Genomic DNA, 9,825 nt, shown 5'->3' on the forward strand with positions numbered 1-9,825 from the left:
ATTTTTACATATTTTTCCCTTTTAATTCTATTTATTTACTAAATGACTAAAATGCCCTTACTTAAAAAAAATCATATTTCACTTATCTCATGTTCATTTTTGTCCATCACTAACTAATGGTCTAATTACCATATAAGGGCCCCTAATTTATAGTTCCATAACAATTAAATACCTTTAACATATAAAACTCAATTTTTACACTTTTTACAATTTAGTCCTTTTGACTAAGTTGAGAGACCAAACGTCAAAATTTTTGAACGAAATTTTCATGAAATCTTTCCGTGAAATTGTAGGCCATAAAAATATAGTAAAAATAAAATTTTCCTCATCGGATTTGTGGTCCCAAAACCACTATTCCAACTAGGCCCTAAATCGGGATGCTACATGACTGAGGAAGGGGATTTGATTTCTAAAAGGATTATCGAATGATTTTTAGTAGACGTCATACTTGGGGACAAGCATCGGCGAAGTAGGGGGAATTTGATAGCAAGATAAATTCGTATTTTTAATACATTTATTTTTGGCTAATTATCGAATAAGATGATACTAAACTTGGGTTTTTCTTTTCATGAATGAAATTGGTGTACCAAAATTCAAATTCATACAAAAAAAGGGGGCTGAATTGGTACAAAAAGTAAATAAGAGGGCTGGATTGAAAGGTTGAATATTTAAAGTTGGTTGGATAAAAATTGAAGGATTGAAGATTAAAAAAAAAACAGTGGCTGGATAAAGATAAAATTATTTTTGATAGTGTTAAAATTTTGTAATTAGTTTGAATTTGATTTTTAAATTTTGATTTCTCTAGTGATAATGTTTAGGAAAAATCTAGCTAAGTTTTAGCATTAGAAGTATGTATAAATACCTGGTGGCTATAACCACTGGGTCGACTTGGCTTTTGAATAAAAACAATTCCTTTATTTTTTTTCTCTTCATCTCTGCGTCGGTGGTTCCTTTTGGCATATTGCCATTGTTTTTTCATTTCAACATTTTGGGGAATTTGCTTCCTAAGTCCCTTTTACTTGTTCCATCAAAAATAATTTTCATACTCCATCTAAGCATGATTAATTTCGTGTTTAACTAATCCCCTTTGGCCTTGGCCCGATAAATGCTCCAACGAAACAATCGTGAGATACGAACCCGTTGAAAAATCTCTCAACACAATATTCACTATCTCTTCGGTATATGGGATAGTACAAATTCGTCCCTTAAATTTGATTCAACTTCGACTTAAAAAGTGCATGTTGAGTTGGAGTTGTTTGGCATACAGTTGGTAAGCCGAGTCAGTCGTGCTATATTCAAATTCCCACGAACAAATTGGTGTGTCCAAGTGGGAAATGGCCAGTTGGCCTCCGATAAGGGAGAAAGTGATCGGATCTAAACGACCCAAGCGGTTGAGGTCATTGACTTGAGTTGGGCTTTTCAAATCGTAAGGCTGTTGAAATCTTGAATCATGAACATGTGTATCGCGGTTAGAAATTTGGCAAGGATCGGTTTGTAGGTCGTACCGAGACTAACTACACAAGGAAAAGTTGGCGATCGAGACGTTTTTGGTCGCTATAACCAGCTTATCACTTGGAAAGGGAAATCTAGTTTTCAATGATCGGATAAAGTTTGGAGTATACCGAAGTTAAGACTAAGCTTTAATATATTTTATTTACTAATTTATTTTATTTCGCTTAATTTATTTTGCAATCACGATTATTTTATTTTTACTTTATTTTATACATTTTTTATATCATTATATTTATCAACTAAAACCCTCCCTTTTCATTTTTCAGCATTGCTACGCACAAGTCGTTGGCACGACTGTAACCATGATAGTAAATCTGGTAACGGAAAAAGGCAAAATTGAATAACCAGTCCCTGTGGATCTGACCCTACTGCTCTATACTGCTATTTAGTGTTATCTTGTTGTAGGAATTTATATTTGGTGGTTTCAACGCTTATCAAATTTTGTGTCATGCTTGGCACAAATCCCGCACAAACAAGTTGGGTTCGATCCCCGACAACGGCGCCAAAATTTAATGGGTGTCGAAACCACCAAATTTAAATTCCTACGAAAAGATAATACTAAATAGCAGTATAGAGCAGTAGGGTTGAATCTACAGGGACTGCTTATCCAAGTTTGCCTTTTCTTGTGACCAAAATTACTGTCGCGGTTATAGTCGTGCCCACGACCTGTGCGTAGCAATGCTGAAAAATGGAAAGGGGGTTTTAGTTGATAAAGATAAAGATATAAAATAATGTATAAAATAATGTAAAAATAAAAGAATCACGTTTACAAAATAAATTGGTGAATAAAATATATTAAAGCTTAGTTTAGCCTCGGTATACTCCTAACTTGAATCAAACCTTGAAAAATAGATTTTCTCTTCTAAGCGATAAGTTGGTTATAGAGAATAAGAACGTCTCGATCGCCAACTTTTCCTTGTGTAGCCAGTCCCGGTATGACCTACAAACCAACCATTGCCAAATTTCTAACTGTGGTACACGTGTTCACAATTTAAGATTTTAACAGCCTTGCGATCTGAAAAACCCAACTCGAATCAACGGCCTCAACCGTGTAGGTAATTTAGATCCAATCACTTTCTCCCTTGACGGAGTCTAACTGGCTGTTTCCCACTTGGACACGCTAATCTGTTTACGGGAATTCGAATACAGCACGGCCGACTAGACTTCCCAACTACATGCCAAACAACTCAACCCAATGTGCACTTTTTGAATCGAAGTTGAATCAACATTAAGGGACGAATTTGTACTATCCCATATACTGGAGAGATAGTGAATATTGTGTTGAGAGGTTTTACAGCAGGTTTGTATCTCACGATTGTTTCGTTGGAGCATTTACCGGGCCAATTAGTTAAACATGAAATTAATCACACTTAAATGGAGTATGAAAACGATCTTTAATGGAATAGGTGAAAGGTGAAAGAGGCTTAGGAAGAAAATTGCCCAAAATGTTGAAATGGAAAAACAATCGCAGTATGTCAAAAAGAACCACTGACGAAAAGATGAAGGGAAAAAAAAGGAATTGTTTTTATTCAAAAGCCAAGTCTACCCAGTGGTTATAGCCACCAAGTATTTATACATACCTCTAATGGTAAAACTTAGCTAGATTTTTTCCTAAACATTATCACTAGATAAATCAAAATTTAAAAATCAAATTTAAACTAAAGATCAAATTTAAACTAATTATAGAAATTTAACAATATCAAAAATAATTTGATCTTTATCCAACCACTTTTTTTTTAATCTTCAACTCTTCAATCTTTATCCAACCAACTTTAAATCTTCAACCTTTCAATCTAGCCCACTTCTTTACTTTTTGTTCCAATTTAGGCCCCCTTTTTTGGTATGAATTTGAATTTTGGTACACCAATTTCATTCTTGATAAGAAAAACCCAAGTTTAGTAGCAACTTATTCAATAATTAGCAAAAAATAAATGTATTAAAAATATGAATTTATCTTGCTATCAAATTCCCCCTACTTAGCCAATACTTGTCCTCAAGCATGACGTCTACTAAAAATCGTTCGAAATCAAACCCCCTTCCTCAGTCAAGCACAATACAAATAGTTAGGTGAATAAAAAATTTAACAATTTCTAGACTCAACCAATAAGCATTTTATAAAATCTCAAACAATTTCAACTACTTCACTAAATTTAGGCTTAATCAAACTTCCGAAACAATAATACTCAATATATACTTTTATTATTTTTCCCTTTTTTTTTCTCTTTTTTTTTTTCAAATAAATTTGTGACATAGTCAAGTCTTTTGACACGAAATGAGATGACAACCCAAGCATCTTACCCCAGTTTCTCGATCAGAAGTGCAAAGAATTTCTTGAGCTTAAATAGGGTCGTATGACAATATCTGAGTATGAAAGAGAATTCGTCAAATTGAGCAAGTACGCCCGAGAATGTATTCCAACCGAAGTTGCTATCTATAAACAGTTTGAAGACAGATTGAATGAGGATATAAAACTTCTAGTAGGGATTCTCGAACTAAAAAGGGAAGGAGGGGGCTCAAACCTTGGCTTCTAAAGAGGATACACTAACGCTTAACCATTTAGCCTATGTCTTATTTCTTGCTTATTTTTATTTCTTAACCATATATATTTATTTTGGGGTGTGACTTTACCCTAGTTTTCCGAAAATGGGAGAAAGGGAGCTCGTATTTAGGACCTCTAGGATATGTGAGTAGCACTTAACCATTAGGCTTGAAGCCTATATCTTATCTAATAAATGCACAATGATAACTTTATACACCGGGATGTGACTACTCTCAGTTTCACAAACTTCACCAAATGTGGCGTCCTATACCTGACCAGGACAGACCAACCCGCATCTAGAACGTTACATTAGTCACTTACGTGACCTCCATAAAACCACCAACCACACCACAGAAATTTATATACATGCATATTCATCAATCATATAGTTCAAGGTGAACATACAACTCAAAAAAAAAAAAAAAGCTTCTGTACCGCTACTCTTGATCAGACCAACATCGGGGGTAAAATCATCATTTAACATTCAACATAAGTAACATTCATAATTCAACAATTAAATCATATGTACAATATAAAACAATTTAATAAGGACAATAATTGAAAGAAAATACTAGAACTGATAAGTAAAACTCATTTAATTTTTAAAGCAAAGTTTAAAGACTAAATCATAATTTTAGTAAAATATTTAGTATTATTTTTGTAAAATCGAGAGTAAAATTACGGAATTATCCATATAAGACTTAAGTCATGAAAATTTTCATGTCATTTCATATAATTTAAGGACTTGAAATCATAGCATAAAAATCGAACTCAATTGCAAAGATAACAAAACATGTCCATAACCTACATATGACACTTTGACACCTATCCACACATATTATTTTTTTTTCTTGCCAATTTTCCTATTCTAACATATCGTATATCATACATAGATCATAAAATCATGCTCAGTTACACTAAAACATACTTTAACACTCTAACCAGTTAGTTATATTAGCATGTAAACCTAAAGTCATAATTCATATTACTCAACATGTTAAATTTGCAGCTTATACATTTCTAGGTGCATTATAGGTTCATATCTTACCATTTGGTCATTTTAAATTTTGTCTCAATGTTCAGCAAGCCATTCAAGCATGTATTACAATAATTCACTAAGTACATGCATATGATCCATCATGCAACCAAAACCTAACAATCATGCATAATCAAGCTTAAATCTAATCAATCAATCAACCATAAACCTAATTCTTCTAATCCCATTTTTGAGATGTGACAGGGTTGATTGTTCTTTTCATTCTAAATTCTATAGCAAACAAAATTAAAATTGAATTCTATTTTAGAATATTTTCCCATAATCAGTGTTTAGATAAAAAAATAGTAGGGATTAATATAAAATCATTGAGGATTATTCAATGTAATGTTAGGCTTTAGAAAATAATTTTATTTTGAAATTTATGCTCCGTGTAAAATCAATAAATAAATTTAATACTTCATATATCAATTTATTTTTATTTTTAACATAATATTATTTTTAAAAATTAAAACATTCAGATCAAGTAATCTTACATATATATATTTAAAGTATTACACGTATAAAGTTTTTCAAATTTGTTGATACATTAAAAGTATTACTTATATTCAACTCAAATTTATTACAATAATATTTAATATATTTAAATTATTAGACTTGCAAATTTTAATAAATCTGAATTTTTTTACTCCCGTAGCAATTTTATATTAAAGATAGTCTAATATTTTTATTATACAAAACGAGTGCAATATTCTAAGTAAAATGTAATTGATAAAATATATATTTTCTCAAAAAAAAAAAAGAGTAAGGAATCTTGAAACTTTGAAGCCGAATTTTTTTATTAAAACATATAGTTTATTATTATTTAGTTATGAATATGATTATTAAAGAATTTTTATTCTAAATTTGATAATATATATAATAAGGAATTTACCTTTAATAAATTTTATTAAAAATAAGATAAATAATTACACAATTAGTAAAATAAGATAGTGACGAATGGCAGATTTAAACACGCCATATAGGAATTGTTTTTAAAAAAAAAAACTTGAAATTGATAAAGTATGTATATACATATGCCAAATTTATATAACAAAAAAATATATTAGTTGAATTATATATATAGATAATTTAATTTTCTTTTAAAATAGAATAAAAAAATCACTTTTTCTAACTACTTTAATTTAGATGTGTTAGTTAACGAAGCTTTAGTATTGATGGCAAAGGTAAAGATGTTGCATGGTTAATATGCGTACTATACAATTACTAGGTATAGGTTTTATATAGTTATATCTCTTCGTTTGTATTTTGTATTGATTTGGATCTCTAATCCTACCACACCATACGCAGTTATATTTATCTATTTGTACTTAGTATATTTATTTGGATCTCTAGTCTTACCTACACTATTACCATATATGATTTTGTTTAGTTATATTTTTATTTTTGTCGGGTTGTGATTTGTATTGATTTGATTCTATTTTATAATTGATTAAACATACATTTATAATTATAATTTATTATATTTGTATTTGTAAATTTAAAAAAATTCCTAAGTGCCTTGGAAGCTAGAATCTCAACATCACCGATATAACTAAAATGTCATTTACAAAATTATTAATTTTATTATCTTATTAATAATTATTTTCTAAAAATTTCATTCCTTCAATTTTTTAATATTTTGTATTGATTTGATTATACTTTGTAATTGATAAAACATATATTTTTAATTATATTGTATTATATGTTCAAAATTACTAATTTTTATTATGTTATTAATAATTATTTTTAAAAAAGCTCATTGCTTAAACATTTTTATTGTTTTATTTTTTCTCATCCACACATATAGTGAGGAACCATAGGAATATTTATAATAAATTTCCTCTCGGAGTTACATATCATGAGTCAAGTGATAATAATAATATTAAATTTATTAGATTAAAAATATAATAAATTATGTAAATTAAAATTTAAATATAAAATTTTATAGTTTTAGAACATTAATTCAATCCTTTTAAACTACCTATTATCATAAAACTACTCATCAATTAGTCCCTCATCTAACTAGTTTTTGAAAATACAAATTATACATATAAACCCATTTCGGAAATGCCCCTTAGAAACTTTTTATATGCATGAAAGAAAACAAAATAATACAGATTCTAATTCGAAAACACAGGCAAAAGTTAGGGGGGAAGTAATTTTTTATGGCAGATGGGAATGAAGGAATCATTGACTTAATTAGCAATTGATTAACGAAACGATTAGCATTAGAATTAAAAGTGTTTATTGAAGCACATCTAATTAGCTAAAATCAATAAATAATTCATAAAAGATGTCAAACACAAACAAATTTTGGTATCTGAGCATCAGTTCAATTTGAATAGATTGCCTGGGTTGGACTCAATTCTGAATACTGATGCACTCCAAATATTTGTACATAAAAACCCCAAGAAGCAACAGTAGAGCAAGAGCCATTGCAGAGCTGGTTGTTCCCTTGACAAATTTGTGGCTTAAACGTAAAATTAAAGCTTTGTAATTAGGATACTTCCCAATGGTGAGGAAGGTGATAGGTGGATATGTACAGGGTAGCCTTAGTTGAAGTTTCCCACCTTCGAACTGCGCTTCAATTGCTTTGATTTCATACTTGGAAACATCAATCTTTTTGTTGAATCGCTTTATTTGATTCTTCCCCATCGGATGTTCTCCACTTATATATAACATCCCATCCTTTCTCATTTCGCTCTTCACGTCTTCCTTCTTGAATCCTGCTAAATATTCCATTATCCAAACATTAATATTTTATTTTCTCTGCAAATAACAAAGAAGGAAAGGGTATTAATTTTTTGTACCCTGTAAGTGGATTTCAAGAATATCAACTTCGTCGAGAATGGAAGCTCCGTTTTGCTTTTTCCACTCGCAGCAGGGTTCAAAATCATCGTACAAAGACTCATACCTTCCTTCATTCTTCATTTTCCAAGGAATTTAACCCCCCCCCCTTTTTTTTGGATTGAAGAGAAAGAAGAAAATGAATTATTAAAAGACGATGAGTGCATGAAAGTTGTCTTTATGCCTTCTCCTTTTTATGGAACTCCTTGAGTTGAAGGAAAGAAATAAAGGTTCTTTCGTTTTAATCAAAGCAAAGAAAAGTAGCAATTTTCTCCTCAAAAGTATATTCTTTTCCATTCAAGCTTGCTTGAATTTGTATTAACATTCAAGTTCTACTCAATAGACCAGAACTGGTTGGTATGTCAATCCAAACAGAGATAATGAACTAAATTTTGACTGAATCATTCAGAAACATCATTGAATCGGGAATCAAAACTCATTAGTCCAAATTGAATCCAAAAAGGAAAAAAAAAGAAAAAAAAGAAAAGCTAAAGCAGCTTAACATATCAAAACCCACCCTAAAATAAACAAATAAAATCTAAAGACACTAAAGAAGAACAGTTTAAGAGAAGAAAATGGTATTTTGAGAGAAAGACCGAGAGAGGAGTGAAATGAAATAGAAGATGAATGTAAGAGATGCAGAACCGATCGACCTTGAAGAGATAAATGTAAGATGGCAAGGCTTCTTCTTTTGATAAGTCATTAAAAAATTTTAACATTTAATTTTTTAATTATATTAAATTTCTACTTAATATAAAATTTTCAATTAATTAATATTTACTTACTTAATTTGGAAATTATTAAATTGAGTTTATTTTTCAAAATTTTATTTTTGAAATAAATTACTTTTTCATTTTATTAAAATTTAAAATTTTATCTTTTAACTTTTATTCAAAACTATTCACAATAAAATAATTAATAATATATTAATAAGACTAAAATTGTGAAATAATGAACTTTTAAAAATTAAAATTATAATATAAATTCATGTTTATAAAATTCAGTAGATGACTTTTTCAATTACGGAAATGGGTCATTTTGAATGATATTTACTGGAATGGCCTGTTTTTCCAAAAACGCACTAAGCTAGAGTCGTTTTAGGGAAAACCGAAAAGCGCCACTCAATTTTTTTCCTCTAACTCGTAAAAGTGCCCACATAAGTGCGCTTTTTCCCGTGCTTTCTCAGTGGTTTAATTGCTAATTAGGGCTTAGGGTTTATTAAATTAGGGTTGTGGGAATTTTAAATTAGGGTTTAAGGTTTTTTAATTTGTAAGTTTTTAGATTTATGGTTTTATTTATTTTCAAGTGTTTATTAATTATGGGTTGTAGTGTTTTATTTAATTTTTAGGGTTTAGGGGTTCTGAAAAATAATTTTGACAAGATAGGTTCTGAAGAAATAATTTTGAAGAAAAACGCTCCAAGCAGAATGCACAGTCAGCAAAATTATTGAAAACACTTCTAGTTGGACGCCCTTTTAAGTACTCTGCTTCTGAAAAAATAAATTTGAGAAGATGGTTTTGAAAAAATATCCTACGGTTCCCGGGATAACTGAAAGGTTTTTGAAAATGCCTCGAATAGTGGAGGTTAAGATTTGTAAAGGAAAAACGCTCCAAGCAGGATGCACTATCAGCAAAAGTACTGAAAACGCTTCCAAGTGGACACCCTTTTCAGTACTGCTGCAGATAGTGCGTCCTGTTTGGAGTGTTTTTCCTCTACAAATTTCAACCCCACCATCCGTGACATTTTACAGAAATGAGTGAAATGTTATCCCTTAGGCTATAAATGACTCATATTTCAGCATATGGTGGCATAAGTTGGAGTAATAGAAATTGAAGAAGTTCAGAAGAATAGAAGTTCGTAGGGAAGGTATAAGTTGAGTTTTCGTGTTAAT

The 9,825-nt window shown here is 30.1% G+C and overlaps 1 protein-coding gene across 1 annotated transcript; it reads right to left on the reverse strand.

The window, feature by feature from the left end:
- Window positions 1–7,309: 7,309 nt before the first annotated feature.
- On the reverse strand, window positions 7,310–8,078 carry LOC105801589 (inactive protein RESTRICTED TEV MOVEMENT 2). Its single transcript, XM_012632822.2, has 2 exons — window positions 7,898–8,078; window positions 7,310–7,813 (listed from the first exon to the last, which is right to left on the reverse strand). The coding sequence occupies exons 1-2, from the start codon at window positions 8,016–8,018 to the stop codon at window positions 7,449–7,451; spliced, it is 486 nt and encodes a 161-aa protein (XP_012488276.1). The 5' UTR covers window positions 8,019–8,078; the 3' UTR covers window positions 7,310–7,448.
- Window positions 8,079–9,825: the final 1,747 nt, after the last annotated feature.

The sequence above is a fragment of the Gossypium raimondii genome, chromosome 11 (genome assembly GCF_025698545.1).
Source record: "Gossypium raimondii isolate GPD5lz chromosome 11, ASM2569854v1, whole genome shotgun sequence".
Classification (NCBI taxonomy): domain Eukaryota; kingdom Viridiplantae; phylum Streptophyta; class Magnoliopsida; order Malvales; family Malvaceae; genus Gossypium; species Gossypium raimondii.